The following is a 22,778-nucleotide window of genomic DNA, read 5'->3' on the forward strand; positions in this document are numbered from 1 at the left end:
CTCTTTTCCAGGCTAAACAGCCCCAACTCCCTCAGCCGCTCCTCATAAGTTTTATTTTCCAGCCCCTTGACCAGTTTGGTCGCCCTTCTTTGGACTCGCTCCAGGAGCTCAATATCTCTCTTAAAGCGAGGGGCCCAAAACTGGACACAATATTCCAGGTGCGGCCTCACCAGTGCCGAGTACAGGGGCAGGATCACTTCCCTGCTCCTGCTGGTCACACTATTCTTGATACACGCCAGTATCCCATTGGCCTTTTTGGCCACCTGGGCACACTGCTGGCTCATATCAAGCCGGTAGTCAACCAACACCCCCAGGTCCTTCTCTGCCAGGCAGCTCTCCAGCCACTCCTCCCTGAGCCTATAGCAATGCTTGGGGTAATTACTGCCATGTACAGCATCATTCGTTTCTTCAGATAATCTTATTCTACATTTTGCTAGTGCCTCATCCGATATTCATCAAACACTTTTTCTTCTTTATTGCGAGATATGTTTGGTGGTAGTAGTTGGCTGCTAGCTCCAGGGTGTGCGAGCAGTATTGAGCTTTGACATACATACATTAGATGTGCAAGTTGGTTTGATCATGGATTTTTTTGTTCTGTCATTAAAGCAACATCAAATATATCCCCTTTAGTGAGCAGTTGATCAGTTCCCACAAATTACATTTCATTTTGAAATTTGAATTGCTGACAAAACTGTAAGGTCTGAAATGTCAGCATTTCCCATGAAACAGAAATTCAAAATGTCCATCGGTTTTTATCCCAAGTGAAATATATTTGTGTAGCTGCCTTGGCTCAAGGACGTGACACTGTTCTGTCTGCTTCATGCTAGAATAAGTTTCAAAGCCCAGGAATTCAAGGAGGCAAGTGCTCTGCTCCCTTTCCAACTCAGTAGTTTCTGTTTGAATAGTCACGTTGTGTAGGAATGTTTCTGATTTGCCGTATTAGAACAGCTGTAGCATTAGTTTGTGATAAGCCTTTACAAGAAACTCAGTCCTAGGGTTTCAAGAAGAGGTGTGACATTTTTTCAGTGCTAGAGTATCTTTCATTTTGCCAGTGGGATTCACACCTATTTGTTGATAGGCAGAGGCATTTTGAAATTCAGGTACGCTGAGCTTCATGTTCCTAAATGCTCCCTGCTGGCTGTCAACTTCACGTCCCCTCCTCACCATGTTTCTGCTCCCTTGTCTGTCTGTCTCAGGCCTATCCTGTCTATACCATCTTCAGATGTAACACTGTCCCTCAATTCTGTTTCTCTGATGGTGGCTTTTCTTTTCAAGCCAGTCAGGTTACTTCCCCCTAGTTGCTTCTCTGGTTGCCTGAACATACAAGAGTTTTCAGGAGTGCTTGAGAAAAGAAGAGCTCCAAGTGCTTTCTTTTATTACTAAGCAGCACAGACTCTTCTGCAGCTACTTGTTGATATGTCGAAGCACGTTACAGGGGCTGTGGTCCACCAACCGTGCAGGCCACTGCCATGTTTATCAGTGCCACAGTTTTGCCGGGGCAGCGTGCCCAGGGCGCTGGGAGTCAGGGTGTCCTGCTTTCCACAGGGACAGAGCCAGTTTTGCTTTTTAGCGGTTAGAAGAGCTCTGTGTGTTGAATTTAGCCTGAGATTTGTTATGAGAAGAATGTTGATAGCGCACTGATGTTCATAGTTGGCACTGAGACCTCAAGGACTTTTCAGCTTCCCATGTTTTGCCAGTGTGCAGGAGCACAACAGGCTGGGGGGAGCATGGCTGGGATGGGGAGTCCACAACTGCCTTTATGATTTGAACTTAGACTTGGGATTGAGGGCTAAACCAGCCAATGAAATATTCCATATCATGCAACATTCTGCGCAGTATAGAGATGAGGGTTGACTGAGAAGTTAATTCTTCTGAGACTGAATTCTCTTCTGGGGGACTCTTTCAGTCTCTCAGAGTGTGGTGGGTTAGGCCACTCCGGCAACTATACCCTACACAGTCCCTCTCACCCTCCCCCACCCCAGGGATGAGGGAGAGAATCAAAGAAGAAAAAGAAAAGAGACCCGAGGGTTGAGATAAGAACAATTTACTACTACCGCTACCAACAAATATGTACAAGAATAAACATACGCAAACGAGTGATGTACAGTATAATTGCTCACCACCCCTTGACCGAGGCCCGTCTCTTCCCAAAGCTGCAATCCCAAAACAGATAAATCCCGATACTGCAATCCCGGATGAACGGGAGGCCCAAAATAGAGAGCGAGAGAGAGAGAAAGCACTATGAGAGTCCGAAAGTGAGAGTCCCGGAAGGGCAAAAGCCCTTCTTTCCAGCTGACCCTCACTTTTATACTGGGAATGACGCTGCATGATATGGAATACTAATTGGCCAGTTTGGCCTCAATCTTAAGTTCAAGTACAAATCACAAGGGGAATCATGGACCCCCTGTCCCAGCTATACTCCCTCCTACCCTGTTGTGCTCCTGCACACTGGCAAGAACACGGCAGCTGAAAAGGCCTTGAGACCTCAGTGCCAACTACAAACATCAACTTGCTATCAGCATTCTTCTCAGAGCGAGCCTCTGAGTAAAACCAAAACATGGAGCTCTTCTAGCTGCTAAAAAGAAGAGCTGACTCTGTCCCAGCTAAAACCAGGACACAGAGTTCTATCTCTCTCACTTTCTTTTCAGGTCTCTTGCTTGTCCTGGATTGTGGTGTCAGGTCTTCTCTGTTTCAGGATCGCTTGCCAGGACAGGACAGGCATTTGTCACCGGGTGCTTGTATATATTATTGTCATTATATATATGTATTCATATATTATTGTTATTATTATTATTTTATCCTCATTACTTTTAATTTTATATTATTATTATTATTAAATTGTTATTATCTCAACCCATGGGTCTCCTTCTCTTTTTCCCTTTAATTGTCTTCCCCATTTCTCCGGGGGCGGGGGACAGTGAGCAAGCGGCTGCATGGCCTTTAGCCAGGCTAAACCATGAGACAGGGGATCTGAGCGTGGGAAAGGGAAGGCATTTATTTAACACACTCCCAAGATGAAATAAGGATGCCACCCAACTGCACATCAATACCTGGGAAGCAGGAAGCATGCCCATAAAAGATTTAGCCCTAACGGCCTTCAGAAGCAGCAGCTGAATGCAGAGCCATGTTGTGTTCATGTAGCTAACAGGTAGAGCATAGATCAGCAGCATATTCAGTATAAATAGAATTTTTAATTAAATAATGATGGTGATCTCTAACAAACTTACTCTAAAAATGTGCAAACATTTTCCAGAGATTTTTAATTAGACCCATTTAGGTGAGTTTCATAAAATGCTTCTAACATTTGCTCTTTGGATGTTCTCCTTGCCAAACAAGTATTTTATTTTTCTTCTAGAGTATAAAGGTGCTAAACTTTCTAAAAATAAAATGCTGTAAATATTGTCTGTCTTTTTACTGTGACAAAATAAAATATTTTTTTCTTACTTCATTTTAGGAAGTATCCTAGGCAGTTTTGTTTGCACTCATCTTCAAAAAATATTCAACACAAAGTAGCAAATCACATAGACAGTTCTTGACCAAATAGCTGAAGTTTGGAAGCATTCTCCATAATTTAACGGAGCCGTGCAATTGAAACTCTTAAACAACTAGCAGCAATACTACCAAATGATACATACAAAAGCAAACATTTTGCATATCAACGCATTAGGAAAGGAACTAATTCTTCTTCCCTCTAAAGCTCATAGCACCATACTTTTGAAGACAAACAGCACATAAATCAAAGCACCACTTAATGCATAGGGTAAGAAAGCATGTCCTTTTAATTTGTCCCTTTGAAGAGTTTTCATGAAGTCATTTGCTTTTATTTATAATAGTTTTATTGCCCATTTTAAAAATGTGTAGCATCAGAAAGTTATATGTCGTTAAAAGAGATATCTAACTTGAGTGAAATATTTTTGCTGCATTCTCATTTCAAACATATAGTGGAAGCTATGCTTACAGAAAAGAACACTGTAAAAATTCAAGTAATATTCATCATGAAACAGAATTAAAACTTTGTATTTATTCATTTATCAGATGTCATAACACTAATGTTAATGTTTTGGATCATTTAAGCGGGTAAGCCACTATAGTGGGTGCTATGCAAACCTACTAGCACTGGAAAGTCATTCTACCTCTGAGGAAAAGGACTTGGGAGTGCTCATTGATGAGAAGCTCAACATGAGCCGGCAATGTGCACTGGCAGCCCAGAAAGCCAACCATATCCTGGGCTGCATAAAAACAAGCGTGGCCAGCAGGTCAACAGAAGTGATTCTCCCTCTCTGCTCTCATGAGACCTCACCAGTACTGCATTCAGCTCTGGGGACCTCAACACAAGAAGGACATGGAGAGGTTGGAGTGGGTCCAGAAGAGGACCACAAAAATGATCTGAGGGCTGGAGCACCTCTCCTATGACGACAGGCTGAGAGAGTTGGGGCTGTTCAGCCTGGAGAAGAGAAGGCTATGGGGAGATCTTATAGTGGTCTTCTAGTACCTGAAGGGGGCCTACAAGAAAGCTGAAGAGGGACTTTTTACAAGGGCATGTAGTGATAGGACAAGGGGCAATGGCTTTAAACTGAAACAGGGCAGATTTCGATTAGATAAAAGGAAGAAATTTTTTACATTGAGGGTGTTGAAACACTGGAACGGGTTGCCCAGAGAATCTGTGAATGCCCCATCCCTGGAAGTGTTCAAGGCCAGGTTGGATGAGGCTTTGAGCAACCTGGTCTAGTGAAAGGTATCCCTGCCTATGACAGGGTGGCTGGAACTAGATGGTCTTTGAGGTCCCTTCCAACCCAAACCATTCTATGATTCAATGATTCTATGTACGTCTTAAACACTGACTACAGACAATAAATATTTCGGGCATTTAACAGTGGCAGCTGGTCAAGCTTAACTCTAAAACTGGCTGCGTACATTGTCATATCAAAAGCTCATCTGACAAATCTAATCAAATCAAATCAAAACAAATCAAATCAAATCAGCACCTAAGCAGGCCAGCATGGACTTGCAATACAGCCACTCCAGTTTGAGACTGAGCAAACGCCCGGCTCCCAGCAGCCGAACAGACTGAAGGCAGCACCGCACGGATGCAGCAGCAGCAATTCCAGTTCCACACTTTGCTTCACAGGGCTGGACTAAGCCGCTTGCACAGCCTAGGTGCTGCGCTTCTGTTCTTGCTCATGACCGCCATGGGGTTTTCCAATACCGTGACAATTCCAGAAATACAGAATCGGCTTTGACAGACCGTTTGTAGCTACGGAAATAGCGATGTCTCTGACAAGTCTCTAAGAATTTTTTAAACAATTGTTTAGTGGGCATTCTGCTCTTCAAAGGAGTTCCAGCAAGTCACTGCAGTTAACATTAAAACATCTCTCAGAAAATAAAAAAAAAAAAAAATCGGACAAGCAAATCATCAAAACCTCTGCTAGGACCAAGTGTCCCTGATCTGGCCAGTGCAAAAGCTGCCATATTGATCAGCCCAAGAGTCCATCTAATCCACTGCTCCATTTCCTGTGGTACCAAGCAGTGAGCACGCAGGAAGAAAGCAAAAACAAGGGCAGCACACACTATCCTTCTTTCAGCATCCAGCCACAAGTAGCTTAGGAACTAAGTCAGGAAAATTAAGTACCAGAATTATACTGACTTTATATACGATAGTTTAAGGTAGATATGGAGGTTTAAAAGGTTTACAACAATTTAAAGGAAAAAATGAGACAGGAAGCATACTATTTTAGCTGCATTAGTATTCACATTTTCTACTGGCTGTGCTCAAGCAGTGGAGGATCTGCACAGCCTGCACAGACTGCCACCTCTCCAGGATGCCAAATCCTCTTCAAATATTTGCTTTTTAATCAACGATTGATTTGAGTTGCTTTTCTTTATTCTCTGTCTTTTTAAGAGCTCCTGTTCTGCATTTGAAAGATGAAAGACTACAGCTCTTTCAAATTTAGGGTTGTATTTCTGAGCCACTTCTTTCAGCACTTTTCACGTTTCCTACTACAGTTCACAGAACTAATTATACTGCCAATCTATTTGCATTCTCCTGTTTACAATTCATAGTAGTGTAATAAAGAATTGAGAGATGTTACCAAGTAACTCCCCCTGAAAAGAAGCATACTGGCTCCTTGTTACAATTTAGCATTGCTCTTGTGAAATTGGTAATAGCATTAGTCATTCTCAGGGAAAAAAAAAAAAAAAAAAGGAAAAATATTGGTGATTTTTGTTATTGAAATTAGATAAAAAGCGAATCTGTTAGGAAAGAAAGGAAAAGAACCACTCAATAGTTGTGAAAGTTGAATAAATCTAAGTCTAAAACTATCTCAAAAGATTATTTAATACCTCCTCTTCTCTAAAGGCTAGCTGGATGCCTGGCACATGTTATGTGTTATTGATCCAGTGAAGGTGATTCCAGACCCACGTCTGCTTCAATGCTTTATTACTCTTTCACTTGGATTTATTTTTTCCTAATATTTAACATAAATCTCCCTGAGCTCAAATTAAAGCCATTATTTCTTGTCCTACCTTTCATCATACATTGGCCCGTTAATCACCTTTTTCAGTAAATCGCTACACAGTCAGAGACATCTACAAGGCAAACCGAGCAAGGGGTATAAACCAAATGCAGCTCCTTCACAAATCGCATTTTCTAAGTCTCCTTTCAGTCTCGCTCCCTTCAGGAAGAATTACTTTTCTGCCTCTGCCCCGCCATCACACTGGGCTGTTACATTCTATGCCTGATCAACACCAAGCAGAACAACATAATTGCCTTCTGTGCCCCTCATGGTGTTATTTATAACAGCATACTTGGGTTCCTATTTATTGTAATTCCATATATTTTTCTGCAGCACTACTGCCTAGACAATTAGTCCCCATTTTCTATTGTGCATTTCATGTCCTGGTTTTACAGATAGTACTTTGTATTTTTTATGAAATTTCTTCTTGTTGTTTCCTCCAACCTATTCAATATTTTAAATTGTGATCCTGTCATTCAATGTGCATGTAACTTCTTTCAACAAGCTGTCATTAAAAAGCTTTTATAAGCACCATTTTTAATCCATTATTCCAGTTATTGCGACTGATACTGATTAGCCCTTGGGGCAAAAACCCATCCATCTTCTTGCATTTATTCCTCCTACTTTGATAGCACTTTATTAGGAATGATTGGTTACTTTTTCCTTAGATGATATTTTCTTATGCAGGAGAGCATAAAAAGACAAGTTTACTACAAAATAACACACCTACTATTTATTTCCTCTCCATCCATTAAACCTGCTGTCCTACCAAAGAATAAAATCAGATTATTTGACATATACTCTTCACAAATCTGTGTTGGCTGTTCATGGCTGGTGCTGGGTGTTTATTTGTAAACACTTCCTGGATTAATATGGTTTTGTAATTTGGGTTTTTTTTTTCTAATGGCTCTCTGGATGTTGAGCTGAGCCTGATGGACGCAGAACTTCCTCAGGCCTCCTGCTATCCTCCTATCTGAAAAGGGTAGTGGGGAAGAAAGGATAGGTAACTTTTTTTGCATTAGGACCTACACACACACACACACACACACACACACTCAATGGTCATTCAGGAACCCCCCTCTATTTTCCATGGAATTCACTGAGATAATTGTTGCTAATATTTCAAATAATGTATTTGTTTGACTATTTCTAAATAGAACAACAACAAAAAAATAGTCCAGAAGCTATTTTCATTTGATAGTATACTGCATCCAAGGATATAGATGTTAAGATGGCATGGTCTCTGAAAATACAGGGAATAAAAAATGCACAGGATCCAAGAGAAAGTTATTATAGCACTGTTAGCTTTGTCTACAGGATGCCAGTGCGTATGCAACACATGTTTCCACTAGCTCTTATTTATTTAAAATAAACATGCAATTTTATCCCTAGCTTAGCCTCTGAACATACTGCAGAGGTCACAACAGAAAAAAACTTTATACTGAAGGAGATTTTGTTTCATATGTTTTCCTATGACTATAGCCATCTGCGCTTGCTCATAAAGATCTGCTCTTTAAGAGATGTAGTCTTCATGTTCAGGCTTCTCCTCTGACTCGACCTATTAGCAAATATTAAACATGAAAGCTAGTCTGAGAGCAGGGCAATATAAAAGCGTTCACATTTGCTTCCCCCTGTACTTTCACGTTTTTCAAACAGAGTTTTTCCAATGAGTGTACAACACTGAACAAGAGACACTTTTGTAAGGTAAACGTGTATCTGTCCAAACATAGATCCACCAAAACTGAAACTAGAGCTGAAGGCAGCCTTGGCCCTCTCTCTCATGTTCAGTCTGGTGTAGAAAGATCAGCTCTCACAGGAGGTAAATCTATGCAAGACATTCCTCCGTAATAATAATAATTAAAAACAAAACAAAACCAAACCAAAAACAGCATTTGAAAATTCAGCATTGTTTTGTACAGTGTTTCCTATTTCCTAAGCAGCTTCAGAGAGAGAGAAAAGATTTATTTTTATAGAAAGAGTCAAATAAAACTCAGGATCAATTCTTTAAAGTGGAATTATCCCGAGGTTGCAATTTGCCATTATTAATATCTGATGGCAACTTTTTGTCAGATAATTCATATAAACTCAACCAGAAACAGGCAAAAAAAAGGAGGGGGGGAGGGGCGGGGAGCAGGGATATTAGTGCTGCTGTGGAGGAACTTCCCCTTCACGAACTATGTCCAGCAAAAGGCATACAGACACCAATAACGCTACAAATACACACTTCACCGCTTTTATGCGGGACCGTAAACGCCGGGCCGCAGGATCGCCTCGGCCCCGCGGAAAGCTGGCGAACGCAGGGGCGAAGCGCACCGGCAGCCACCGAGAGGCGGCACCGCCCGCCGGTGCCGCGCCCGCCGCACCGGGAGCCGGGGGAGCCGCTCCAGGCCCTGCACGGCAACGGCCGCCCCGCCAGCCTGACCGACGGACCGGAGCTGGTTACTGCCCGCCCGGCTGGGACCCTGCGGGCAGGCAGCCACGCCTTTCGTTTTCAGCTCGGCTCGGCGCGGCACTGCCGGCGGCAGGTACCCGCCGGCCCGGCCGGCGCCGCGCTCCGCCCCGCAGCGGCCGCCCGGGCGCCCCCCGCTGCCCGCCGGCCGCTGCCGCAGGAGGCGCCGCCCGCCCGGCCCGGCGGAGGCGGAGCCGCGCAGGACTCGCAGCCGTCGCTGCCGCCGCCGCCGCCGGAACAGCCGCCGCCCGGCTTGGGGCCATGGAGGAGTTTCACCCCCACAACGACGAGGTAGGGGCTGCCGTCCTCCGCCGGGGCGGGGGTCTGTGGGCTGTGCCCGGGCCCCACCGGCAGCGCGCCCCGGGCCCCGCGCTGCCTCCGCCCGTCCCCGCCGAGAGCCCGGCGCGGCGGGAGGAGCGCGGTACCGGGGCCGCGGCCCCTTCCCGCGCCGGGACGGGCAGGGTGAAGGTCGCAGTTGTACCGGTGGGCTGTGCGCGGAGACCTCCCGGTTCCCCCCGACGCTTCGCGCCTCCCCCGGGAGCGGTACAAGACCCGGGCGCCCGCCTTGGGGCGGAGCGGGCTGTCCGTGTGCAGGGTGGGCGCTTGGCGCTGCCCGCCGCCTGCCTGCGGCTGCAGGCGGCCCGTTTGGTTCTGGGAGATGGAAGTTCCTGCAGGGGAAAGCGGGAGCGGTGTTGGGGGGTGCTGCCGCCCGCTGTGGTGCTCAGTCCGCGGCCATTTTTCTTATATCACCTCTGGAAAAAAAAAATAAATAAACAAACCAACAAGCGCTGGGCCCAGTCTGCGCTGCCGGCTCACCCCTGCCAGCCACAACTGAGGAGCCTTTCCCTCCCCACAGAGCCTTACCTCGGGTCTCCGGCCACCAGTTTTCATTAAAAAAAACCTCACAGAAACATTACTATCCTTGAGGTTTCTGTCCTCGCCCATGTGTTAGAGATTGATGAGTGCGAAGAGGCAGATGGCACGTGCTGTGTTTCCTTTGGAAGACAAGCTAAACGCTGGTGAGCGGGAATGAGCGGAAAATAGGAAGCATTAAAACTTGTAAGCTTTTTCCGCACTTGCAAAAGTTACTTGGATAAGCTAATGACTATGGAAACCAGCCTTTCTGATACCAGGGTTACGAAACCTTGTGGTATCATTTGGCGCTAAGATGTAACCCAGGAGTTAGTAAATCCGTGGCTCCAGTAAAAACCTGGATTAAGACGCAGAGGAAAAGATTTGCCATTTAACTTTTTGTCTTGGAGAATATTCCCATGACAAACATAGACGATGGTGGAGTTTAATCTTTACAGATAGTGTAAATTGAACCTGTTTCCAGGCTCACTGAGGTCGGGTGTTTTTGGACTCACTCAAATGTAACTAGCAAAACAATACTAAATATTGTATGTATGGAGCTAGGGAAAAAAGTAAGATTTTAGAATTACACTAACAGACTACGCAATGCAGATAACCAGACACGGGGCCTGATCGTTACGTGTTACTTAGAGTGAAACTGCGTCATTTGTTTACTTTTCTATCAGAAATAATAATAATAAATTTTTATTACAGATGATCTTCAATGCTGATGAGGCCCACAACATAGTTAAGGAGGTAGGTTTTAGCTAACAGCTGTATTTCAAAATCTTCACCTTGCCTTGCACTGTAGTGAAAGCAGTTACTTTCATTGACCATCCCAGGTAAATTCAAACTTATATGAAACTATTATTTATATCAAATAAAGATAGAGTTTCATTTGGACCTGCTTTAAGCTTCATCTAACTGGTGTCTTCAACTACCTGAAGAGAAGGTAGATTAGAGAAGAGAGAGCCAGGATTTGCATTGCAGTGGAAAGATGAGGGGCAGCAGGCACAAGTTGCAAGGGAAATTCACTCCTATTTTATTTTTTTCTCCCCTTTATCCAGCTAGAGAGTAGTTAATCACTAGAGAGGTCATAAGGAGAGCTTGTGGAGTCTCCATACTTAGAGATTTTTAAAACTTGACTGGACAAGGCCTTGAGCAACGTGACCAAACTTAGAAATTAGCCTTGGCTTGAGGAGGAGGTTGCACTCACTACATGATCTCGTTATTCTAGCGATGCTTTTGAAGAACAGTTCTTACACAAAACGAGCAGGCTGAAAGTGAGTAGCCTGATGGTCTAAATTAAATACCTAGTAACTGGAAAGTGATTAATGAAGAGCCTGTGGCGTACAGATGCTGTCAGGTTTTGCAGGGAGATACCGTTTTGAGAAAGGAATTCCTAAAGGGGCTCTGCAGGTCCTTTCTCACCTGTCCTGTCTGGAAGGGAAAGGGCTGGACTTTTGGAGCTGCTCCAGTACACAACAGCGAGCTCTTAGATGTCAGATAAATGACAATTCAACCCTTTATATAACTGTCCCTGCCTGGAAAGGCCAAATACAGTATGAGAGTGTCTCTTTACTTTCGCACCAGGCTCTGGGAGTATAGCCAAGTGATTCTGCCTCAGACTGAAAGCTTAACTGGAACCAAGGAGTTCTAGCACTGGGTACATTTCTGGGAAGACCAAAATCCCTGAGGGATCTTGTTGTCTCTCTACGATCTGTTTTGCGAATGTTTGTTTTCATTGAGTCCTTTGTCCAGCTTTACACACTGTGATCAGAACTAATTGGGCTTTTTAAGATCTGGGGCACAAAACTCTTACACAGCCTGTTAATGGGTGGTTAGTGCATGGGATTTGTCCTACTGAATCAGAGGAGAACATAGTTTTATTGTACTTACTTTTCCAGGTGTGCATTTCTTAACCAAATTTCTCAATTTTAAGAAGTATCCATCAGCACATCATTCTGTGTTTCTTGGGAGTAGAGAATGCAATTTAAGAGTTACAATTAGAGACAAGGCTTTCTGTTCAGTCATTCTAAGTTTAAGCAAGAGTTGGCCAATCTGTACCTGTGGAAGAATATGTAATTTTCAAACTGTTCAGATATTTCTCATGCTGCAAAATATGACCCTTGAGTATCTCTTGCTCTTCTGTCTTCCTCTTCTTTTAAGCTGGGGTATGCGTTTCACTATGGCTTTCTGGCTCTGTGAAGATTTTGGTACGTTGCTCACAGGCTCTGAAAGGCTTGCCAGCCCAAGCTGACATTACCAATTCAAGTAGTACCATTTCCAATTCAATAGCTTCTGAAAGCCAAGCTGGAGCAGGTGGTCATTAGGAACTGTGGGAGGTGTTAGTATCTTCATTGGTAAATAGATTCATTCACTTAACTTGGTACTTAAAGCATATGGCTAAGGTCTTTCCTACAAGAAACGTTTGGTCAGAGCCTAATTTTTCTCCATATAATAATCTGATAAATATGTATTAAACATAAGTTTCTGAGAAGACTCATTTTACTTCCTGTTCAGCAACTGATACCTGATGGCTCAAGTGATTTATAGTAATCCTGTTGCCAGACAAAATTCCTCAGATTATGTGAGACATTCTAAACCTCTACCTTTTGAAGTATGTTTACTGTAACTATTTTTTTTTTTTTTCTCTATTTTAGTGCATAGAAAGTGTGCTAGGCAAGGCAGATTATAATCACAACAAAGTCAACCAGTGGACTGCTGCTATAGTAGAACAGTCACTGACACACCTGGTAAAACTTGGAAAAACATATAAGTACATTGGTAAGTACAAGTGGTCATACTTCTATCATGTACAATCACAATAAATAATTGCTGAAAGGTTTGTGTGAATGCAGTGCTATATTCAATAGAAAGTTTTAAACTGTAAAGAAAGCAGAGCAGATACCTGAACTCTTCATTTATATAGATTTTTAGTAATACCTGCGGTTAAACAATGGCAGTTTTGCTTTGGCCAAGCATGCTAGCAAAACTTAGTACAGATGACATGTTACAGTCTTTCCTGACTCTGAAGCAACCCAAAACTATTATATCAACTTTTTGATAGCATTTTAGGAAATATATTCTGTTTACCTTAAATAAAATTTTCAGTGGGGTGTAGCTTCCTATAAATACAGACATTTTAAACACTTTAGTCATAGGCTGTCATGGCCCTTTATATTCATATGCATGTCTGTGGAAGGGAAATGGAAATAAGTAGAAGTTTAGCCCACTTTGGTCCTTACTGGGAGTGTTGATTTAACAGCAAGTGTTGGCACTCTGTTCTGTATGGAAGGTCTTGGATTCAGATTGTCACTGGTTTTATGACCATTGCAGGGCAGTGTAGAAATGCTGCATGTTACTGCAGTGTGTTTTCAGAGAGCAGTCAAACAGCACTTTTGGGAGACAACTCTCATCAAAGTGTGACTTCTGCTGTACCTGTGACGACAGCACCTGCAGTCCTGTTCTGAGGTGCACTCGACACGAGCTATATCTAAGTAGTTTAAAAGATAAACCCCATAATCCTATTAGCAAGCATTTTGTTAAAGCTGTTGTCTTTGTGTGAGTAAAAATAATTGTGAAACGAATACCAAGTTCTTGAGAAAAATACTGGGGACAAGGGAGTAGTCAAAAAAGCCTTTGACTTGACTGAGTGCTGCCTGCCAGCCGTTTGAAAACGTAACACAGGCTTGAGTTCAGAAGTACTGAATGATTCACCTCCTTTGCTTTAATAATGAATTCCTTGATTTTATGACTGACTGTGTCTTGCAGTAACCTGTGCAGTGATGCAGAGGAGTGGAGCTGGTCTTCACACAGCAAGCTCGTGCTTCTGGGATACCACAACTGATGGTAAGTTTCCTCACTCGAATTAAAAATTTGCAGTAAAAGAAATGTTACTTATTGATCAGTTGTAATATTTAGGTTGAAAATTTTCAAGAGTGATTGTAGAAGCAGTAGCTTCCAGGATTAGATGCTTGTTTACGATCCCAGCAGAAGTATTTTTTGTTAGCAGTGAGTGCCTGATTGCTTTGTAAATTATGAGAAGCAGGGGTAGAAATGCCTTCATTCTGAAACAAGAATCAAAACACTTAATCCTCATCCGTAGCCATAGATCAGTTGAAGAGGCAGTAAAAATGTTGCTCGCAGTAAATGAGAGTGTGTAGTCCTAAACATATCTGCCTATCTGCTGTAAGGGTACAGTGCTACTTTGGAGTAGGATAGAACTTGATAAAAAATAGAAATAGTTTGACTAACAGTTGCTTAACTATCAGCCAGGCTTTGGATGTGTTTTATTGCTTCTAAATTAGTTCTAAATGCATTTTTTCCCAGGTTCAGAGTATCATGGGGAAACAAGATTATTTTAATTTTGTGTCAGAAAGGTCTTTTTAGAAGAGGGCACCAAGATTTAACTTGAAAATAGAGATGGCATCAGAAAGTCAACTAAGGTTAAAAAAAATAAAATCATAAAATGAAATTGAGTAAACAAGTACAGTTTAATCTTCGTGTTTCCTTGGCTTGTAAGGTGTTGGTACATTGATACAATAGAAAAGGGAAAATTACAGAAAGTAAATACTCTAGAATGTATTTGATCCATTTTTTTTTCTGATTTCGTCTCTGATGATCTCTCAATTTCAGTAGGAAATTATTAAGGATTTTTGCAAGTCCAGCTTTTACAGAGAGATACTGAAATTGATACTGGAAACGGTCTTAAGCATCCAAGGCTCATGTTAGGTAGTAAACAATGTACAAGTTAATGAAAATATTTTGAGGAGTGTAGTCTGTTTATAGCCAAGATGACATAGTAGTACTTACCTTAAATCACAGCTGAATTATTCATACTAAAAATGACATAATTTACACTGTGATAAAGCAAATGTAGTAAAGACATTGGAATTCTATTTTTATTTTGTGATAATCTCTTCTAGGAACCTGCACAGTGAGATGGGAAAACCGAACAATGAACTGCATTGTCAATGTGTTTGCTGTTGCTATTATCCTGTAGCTGACTGGAAGATAAATATAAGCAACACCGAAGCCTTTAAAAAAAATAGTAATCATCTAAACACATGGCTAAATATTTCAAACTGTTATTTGTTTTTGTATGAGGAGCATACGGAAGTTCTCTACAGAGAGCATACAATATAAGACAGTTCTCATAGATTAATTATCTGAAAGCTAGCAAAAAATTTAAAATAGATATATGAATCTATCTAAGAGAAAGTTTTAGTAATTTAAATATTCAGAAGTATGTTAATGAGAAGATGCCACAAAGATCAATACGATTTATATCAAAGCTAATATCAAAGATGCTTTATTCAAGAGAACAAAACACATCAAATCAAAGGAAAGGTCAAAGGGCAAGCAAGACCTCTCAGGATTATGGTGCATTTGGGAACAAATTAGGAACACAATTCAGAGTGGATATACTGTAAATAATACTGGTGCTTCATGTTTGATTAAACAAAGCTAACTGTCAGATTGAATGCTGGTGCTTGTGAAATTGCATGAGCATCGCATTTCAGTCAAGCATGAACATTTACACTGAAATTAAATGCAGTTAATTAAGCTTTTTCCCTTGAGGCAGAGGATGACTTCACCAGGACAAAGGTGAAATATACCTAGTCCTAGCAGAATTCTAATTTATCTTCAGAATGAAGAACATAACATTGGTTATTGATTCAGGGAAACATGCTGGGGATCAGACATCAGCCCTTAATTCGTAGTTTATAAATCTGAAAACATTCAGAAGGTACTTAAATTTGATTTTGTTCCACAGCTGCAGAATTTGTGACAAGCACTTTACTGATTCCTCATGCAGTAGCCAGGAGCTGGGGCAGTAGCACTGGACCCACATTACTCTCAAGTTGGATTAAAGTGTTCAGAGGGAAGGCAGGCACATTTCCAGGGGCTCTTGTTAGCTTTGAAAGCGTTTATCTTAAAGCAACATATCTGTTCTTTATAGGAGCGTTTCCTACGTTCTCAAAGTCTAGAATTGGACCTTAGTCCTATGAAATGATACAGTTTAGGTTTTAAGCACTAAGAATTCCCCTCCTGTAAAGATTTATGCAAGTTCTTAACTTTGCTCATCTGATGAGTCTTAACTTGAAATATTCCACATGGAAGAAAAGCATTTGCACACATGCAAGTATTTGCTGGATTGGGGCCTACGTTTTTGTTGATTAATGCACAAATTATATGATAAAGAGATGTATCGATACCAAAAATGCCTAAATGATTGCTGCCACTAAGTGGCAGCTACATTAAGTTGTTTTCTCAGATGCTGCTTAAGGATAGAATTTTTTTCTTTATTACTGCATGTCTTTGGAAGAGACTGGTAACTACCTGACAGCTACCATAAGGATGTTTTGGATTTAACAAACGAGTATTAAAGCACTATTACGCAGTTTTGTTTGGGTTGGTTTTTTTCAGATAATTGACTATTAGGGCATGTAGCAAGTGTCCTGTACAAAGAACAAGCTAAAAACCATTTCATTGCTTAAATTGTGTATGCCTACAGCTAGTATGAGACTACAGAAGGGACGGTGTACGTGTAACTCGCTGTGCCGTTCGAAATTTCTTGCTTTGCAGACAAATAGAGTTCCGCTTTTAACCTAAGTGCAAGTAAAATTAGTACTGTAATATTGCATTTGCATAACAGGCAAGTGTAGCGTGCAGATGTATGTGTAGGTGGTACTGATCTTCAAATGTGTAATAATCTAACATTGTTTGGGTTAGGACAGCAATTTCTGAACTAGGTGCCAGCATCCAAGAGCTGAGTTGTGCAACTGACAAAAAGGCAGTGGTTTCACTGATGTTTGGGATTGTGCGAAGTGAAAAAGTAAGTGGGGTAGCAACTGGAAAAAGGATTGGTACAATTGATAGACCATAAGAAGTAGGTGATTAAAAATAGTGGCGGCTGTTACCCTCCTTTAATGGGCGTTCAGGTGACATGGTCAGAAGAAATATTCCAAACAGCCATTTGTAATCTCTTTGTATTTTTGCTTTACTTGAAATCAAGATGCACTGAGTAAGACTGTCAGTTTAATGAGGCTTGGTGAAGGTTCTGCTGCAGAAGAAACCCAGAAAATACCGCTTATAAATTATAAGATGGCTTCATTTTTCTTTATAAAAAAAAAAAATAAAGTTTTGCCTTAGTTGTTTTTTTTTGCCTCGTGTTCTTAGAATAATAGAATGGTTTGGGTTGGACGGGACCTCAAAGATCATCTAGTTCCAACCACCCTGTCATGGGCAGGGATACCTTTCGCTAGACCAGGTTGCTCAAAGCCTCATTCAACCTGACCTTGAACGCTTCCAGGGATGGGGCAGCCACAGCTTCTCTGAGCAACCTGTTCCAGTGCCTCACCACCCTCAGAGTGAAAAATTTCTTCCTTAGATCTAACTGAAATCTGCCCTCTTTCAGTTTAAAGCCATTGCCCCTTGTCCTATCACTACACATCCTTGTTAAAAGTTCCCTCTCCAGCTTTTCTGCAGGCCTCCTTTAGGTACTGGAAGGCTGCTAGAAGGTCTCCCTGGAGCCTTCTCTTCTCCAGGCTGAACAGCCCCAACTCTCTCAGCCTGTCTTCATAGCAGAGGTGCTCCAGCCCTCAGATCATTTTGTGGTCCTCCTTTGGACTTGCTCCAACAGCTCCATGTCGTTCATGTGTTGGGGACTCCAGAGCTGAACGCAGTGTTCCAGGTGGGGTCTCATGAGAGCTGAGTAGAGGGGCAGAATCACCTCCCTCAACCTGCTGGCCACGCTCCTTTTGATACAGCCCAGGATACAGTTGGCTTTCTGGGCTGCAAGTGCACATTGCTGGCTCATGTTGAGCTTCTCATCAACCAACGCTCCCAAGTCCTTCTCCTTAGGGCTGCTCTCAATCCTTTCTCCACCCAGCCTGTACTTGTGCTTGGGACTGCCCCATCCCGCATACAGGGCCTTGCACTTGGCCTTGTTGAACTTCATGAGGTTCTCACAGGCCCACCTCTCAAGCCTGTCAAGGTCCCTCTGGATGGCATCCCTTCCCTCCAGGTCAATCACACCACACAGCTTAGTGTCATCTGCATTCTTGCTGAGGGTGCACTTGATCCCACTGTCAATGTCACCGACAAAGATATTAAACAACACTGGTCCCAATACCAACCCCTGAGGAACACCACTCGTCACTGGCCTCCACTTGGACATATATACATTAGTACAGTAGCTGCTGTATAGAGAAAATAGGATTTTGTTCTAATACAGGCAGCAGACGCTTCAAATAGGAGTGCAGCAGATCCTGTAGTGAACAATTCCTACCTGATTATTGGGATGCACCTTGCTACCTCGTGTGCAATCTGACCAGGTCATTTTGTTGCCATTTAATTCTGAGAGGGATTTTTTTAGCACAGTCACGGTGTCACACAAGCACAGAGCCAGACCAAACTCCCCATCAGAATATCCTGAGCCAGGAAGTCCTATCTGCGCATCTGCAGGACATTCCCAGCTTGAAACCAGCGCCAGTTTGCATCTCAGGGTGTTTCTCAGCTCAGATGTGGTGTTCTGTAAATGCGGCAATAAACCCAGTTGCAAAATGCTCCAAAGCTATGCAGTCAGCTTCCATTGCATTGCATGTGAGCTGCTCCAGCCCATTGGGTCTACGCTTGTAGGTGGGACGGTTTCTCTCTTCCCCCCACAATGGGAAGAAGGCTGCAGCCAAACACCGCGTGCCCACTGAGGGAGATTTTTCTACTCTGGTAAGTCTAAATCACTATTGAGTATGTTCCATCAAGCATCTGCTTTCAAACACAGGAAACATAGTGTGACAGCAGCTTTATTTGTCACCAAAAAGTTTTCTAAAAAGGAACAGAGTAGTGCTAGAGCGACCGCTACCAACACCCCCGTAACTCCCATCCTGTTGTCTGACCTAAAATGACTTGAAAAGGAGAATCAGGGTTACAGAAACACACCTCACTGGTCATTATGGTTTGTCAGGCGCTTACGGTTAACTCTCTCATGCAGAGAAGCTTCTGGTGCCACATAGCACAAGTGCATGAAGGAAAAGAGACAAGAAGGCAAGTTTTGTCGTGACACCACCAATTTAAATAGATGGTTTTACAGTATTTGTAAGTTAATTACAGAGTTTGTAATCTATGTTTACATAGCTTCACAGTGTAGAGACCACGCAGTTCAGCATCAAAGGCATTAAAATCCCCCGTCCACAGGAGAATGGGGCAAGACGGACTAGCTGGCTCAGCTGCAAGAAACTCAAACTTCTTTCTAGTCAGCAGGTTCTCCTCCTCATAGGCCTATGTTGGATATAATTAGGATAATTTCTGAACAGTACCTCCTAAATCAGAAACATCATGTCTGCAAAACCCGCCATCATATCTGTAAACACCGTAGAAGAAATTCAACATTCTCTGATACCAGTTTCTGCAGAGTTTACTGCAGTTTTTGAGGCAGCCTTTATTCAGCGCTTGTTCATAACCACCCAGGTAAAATTAGAGGTTGGAGGAGAGGGGGATGAATGAAATCCTTGTTTGACAAAAATAAGGATGCTCTTTCTACATATATCCTGTCACATACACATATATGATACATATATTTATAGGTACATTCATCCCTTCTATTTATCCACTTCCCTCACAATTTTGAGTCAAACACAGATAATTTTGTTCATTTAGAATTTCATCTTCTGTTACTTATTTCCACTTCAGCAATGACAAGGTATCAAAACAAGGGCTCCAACAGTGTTTGTACAAATAAATGTCCTGGCCAGAGATAATACAGTTTAGCATTAACTATTAGTCAGCAGAAGTGAGAGGGCTAGGTAACAGCAAGGCTATGACTGCCTTTATTGGCACTCCCAGCACTCCGCTTGAGGAAATCGCTTCTTTATCCAATTTCAGGCAATAACTTGTTTTCTATGTGGGCATCTACAATGGGTGTTGAAACTGCTGTGCCCAAATCACACAAGAATCTATTGCAGGGTTTCAAGTGATGGCATTTGTTAGTTTGAAATGTCTTCAAAAATATGCGAAGACCTCACCGATCAATGCTGTGATAGCTATATTTTGCTAATTTTGTGAACAAATTATTGGTGCCTGTTTCATGGCACTCTTTCTAGGTTCCCTGAAGGGTAATTGAAGCGATTGTTTGTAGGTAACGACTTTGCAAAAGCTGGTTTTGAAAGGGAAGAAACTGAGTAATTTAAGGGTTAGATCTGAATCAGCTGAAGCTTAGGGATCAGTGCGAAAACTTCCAAGCTCAGCTCTTTGTACCCTTGCTCTGACTTAACCAAACTTACTTATTTGTCTCCCTTCTCCGCCTCTCAAAGTTTTGTCTTTGTTTGGGTAGGAGCTGGTAAATAACACACCTTCCAGTTTGGGCTTCATGAACTGCTCGGCAGGAAGCAAACACAAACCTCTCTGAACATGCAGTTCTGCTGCCATGGGGTTGGGGGGGGGGGCGGGATATAGCAACTGTTTGTGCTGCCTTTAACTTAGCTAATTCAGGCAGTACAGTCTTGGCAAGCTGGGCTATAGCTGAGACTGGACGTGCCCACCCTGGACCTTGGGTACCGACTCCAAGCTGCCACCTCACGCTGATTTCCCAGCTACAGCAGCTTCACGGCAATAAGTGCTGAGCTGGCTGCGGTGGAGCTTGGGCACGCACCGGCCGCCCGCACCGCCGGATTTCAGGGCGGGCACAGCCGTGCCAGCCGCTGCCGTTCAGGGTTTTGCACGTCCGTGCCCGCGATGCTCCTGCGAGGCCCGAGCCTCCGGGCGCCGCGGGGCCGGGGCCGGGTCGATGGCCGAAGCCGGCGGCAGGTGGCGCAGCGGGAGGACACGGCCGGGCTCGGGCTGCCGGGAGGGGAAGGGCTGCCCCGACGCCGGGCTGTGGGGAGGCGCAGGAAAGCGGTCCCGGGGCCGCTCCCATGTGTGCGCAGCCCGGGGCTCTCCAGCGGGTGGCGGCGGGGCAGCACGGCCGCGGTCGGCGGCCAGCTCGCCACCAGCGGCCGGAGCGCCACGGGGTCGGGGTCGGGGTCGGGGTCGGTGTGTCCCGGCGCTGCCCGGCAGTGGCTCAGGCGGGAGCGCCGGTAGGGCCCGGTGCCGAGCGCCCGAAGCTCCTCTGGCTCCCTCAGCCGGCCGGGCACGACCTGGGCATCCCCGCTGCGGAGGAAGGAGAGCGCGGCTTGGCCGGGCTGGGCTGCGGGAGAGAGCGGGCCCGCTGGAGCGGGCAGACACCGCTGCCCGGAGGAGCCCTGCCCCGCTCACCCGCCTGCCGCGGCGCTTCCCTGGCGTGGGCAGCTGCTGCCGAGGGCACCGACCTGATGGGCGACCCCGGGTCCGGGCTCAGTGCCACCCCGGGCAGCGAGGAATCGTGAAAAGACGTGGGAGGAGAGCCGTCGAGCCCCGTCACTGGCATGGGAAACAGCCAAGGTGGAAATGCCCCGACTGTAGTCTTAAAAGTAGTGGTAATAACACATAGCAGTAACTTTCTTGCAACACAGCGTGGGGCAGTTATGGTTATGCCATTCCTCTTGAAATGTATGTTTTCCGTGAAATTGTCTGTAGCCTCCAGGAAACATGAGACTGCAAACTGTCTGTCACTGCTGACAGATACCCCACAGGCACTTTTCTTACTTCCCTACTGGGAATTCAGGAGTTACGGCAGCAGCAGCAGCTGTGAGCTGTGTGTGCAACAATCACCCGCCCGTCTTCTGACTTTGGCTATTTTTGTATTAGCATTTGGGCCTCGCAAAAATAAGCTTTTTGTATACATGCTTAACTGTGTGTATGACATACTTTTAATTTCAGTGTTGCTACTATTAAAAAATACTTTCTCTTGAGAAGAGACACAGGACTGCCATTCATATATTTGACCGCAACAGTGGTGGTATCTATTGATACTGAACAGATGTTGGGGAATTAAAAATAGAATTAGTGTTTTATGTTGCCAGCCTCCTTCATTCACCCACTGGAGCTGGTTGAGAGGCTGTACAATCTTGTAAAAATTTGCATGATATTTTCTTTTTTTATAAGCCAAACTTGAAATTGAGAAAAGCAAAGAAGAGAGGTAGTGTGAAGGGGCAGGGAAAGCACCGACAGCTGAAACAGAAACTTAAGAAAAAATACAAATCTCCAGATTTATTTATTTTTTCTACACAGGTTGGTGGCTTAAATCATAGGCCCAACCTTGAAATGCAGCTGAGTTTACAAAACCTGGTTTCCATCTCTCCCTTTTTCAATATCTGTTCCTTCTCTCAGCTTCTATCTCATTTCTTTAGGAAAACAGATTAAACAAGTAAACCTGGCTTGGAAACCTAGTTTAAGAATTGCTCAGACTGTAGCAGTAGAAATATGTGATCCTGGTTTTCCATAACAGTAGTAGTGGTAGCAGTAGTAGTGACGGTGGTGGTGTTATTTTAATGACATTATCACTGGATCACCTAGGAGCACTAAGTTGTGAACAATGCTGTTGCAGTGCCCTACTGTGGACGGCCCAGAGTCATGACCATACACCAATATGGTTAGAAAATCATGCTCCGTTTATTACAAACAGCACACAGGTTATATAGCGGAATGTGGCGTGACACGACTACATACTACAATTGGCTTGCTTAGCATAAACACACTCTCGTGGGCTATAGTGATAGGACAGCGCTGGCAGACCACAGGTAATAAGCTCATCCCTTCAGTCTCCTCATTGCGGTCATCGGAGAGGCATCCAGGAGGCGTGCATCTTGGCAGGCTATCAGTCTACGTTTCCTTTTAAGGCCATTGTTTTAACTTGAAGGACAAAAGTAATCTAGTTGGTAACCTTGTGCTCTGGGGCCCAAGCAGGGATTGTCCATACCCGAGAGAATGTTATGACCAGTCTCGGAAAGGAATTCCTCCACACTTCCCCCTTTTTGTTTTTGGACAATCCATAGCTCTGGCATTGCTTTAAGGAGAACCCGAGAGGCACACTTCAGGACACACCC

The 22,778-nt window shown here is 43.7% G+C and overlaps 1 protein-coding gene across 1 annotated transcript; it reads left to right on the forward strand.

Annotated features, from left to right (window-relative positions):
* The first annotated feature begins 9,171 nt into the window (after positions 1–9,171).
* DYNLT3 (dynein light chain Tctex-type 3) lies at positions 9,172–16,922 on the forward strand. Its single transcript, XM_086608651.1, has 5 exons — positions 9,172–9,252; positions 10,528–10,569; positions 12,477–12,600; positions 13,588–13,665; positions 14,742–16,922. The coding sequence occupies exons 1-5, from the start codon at positions 9,223–9,225 to the stop codon at positions 14,816–14,818; spliced, it is 351 nt and encodes a 116-aa protein (XP_086464777.1). The 5' UTR covers positions 9,172–9,222; the 3' UTR covers positions 14,819–16,922.
* Positions 16,923–22,778: the final 5,856 nt, after the last annotated feature.

This window comes from Tauraco erythrolophus, chromosome 1 (assembly GCF_009769465.1).
Source record: "Tauraco erythrolophus isolate bTauEry1 chromosome 1, bTauEry1.pri, whole genome shotgun sequence".
NCBI classification, from domain to species: domain Eukaryota; kingdom Metazoa; phylum Chordata; class Aves; order Musophagiformes; family Musophagidae; genus Tauraco; species Tauraco erythrolophus.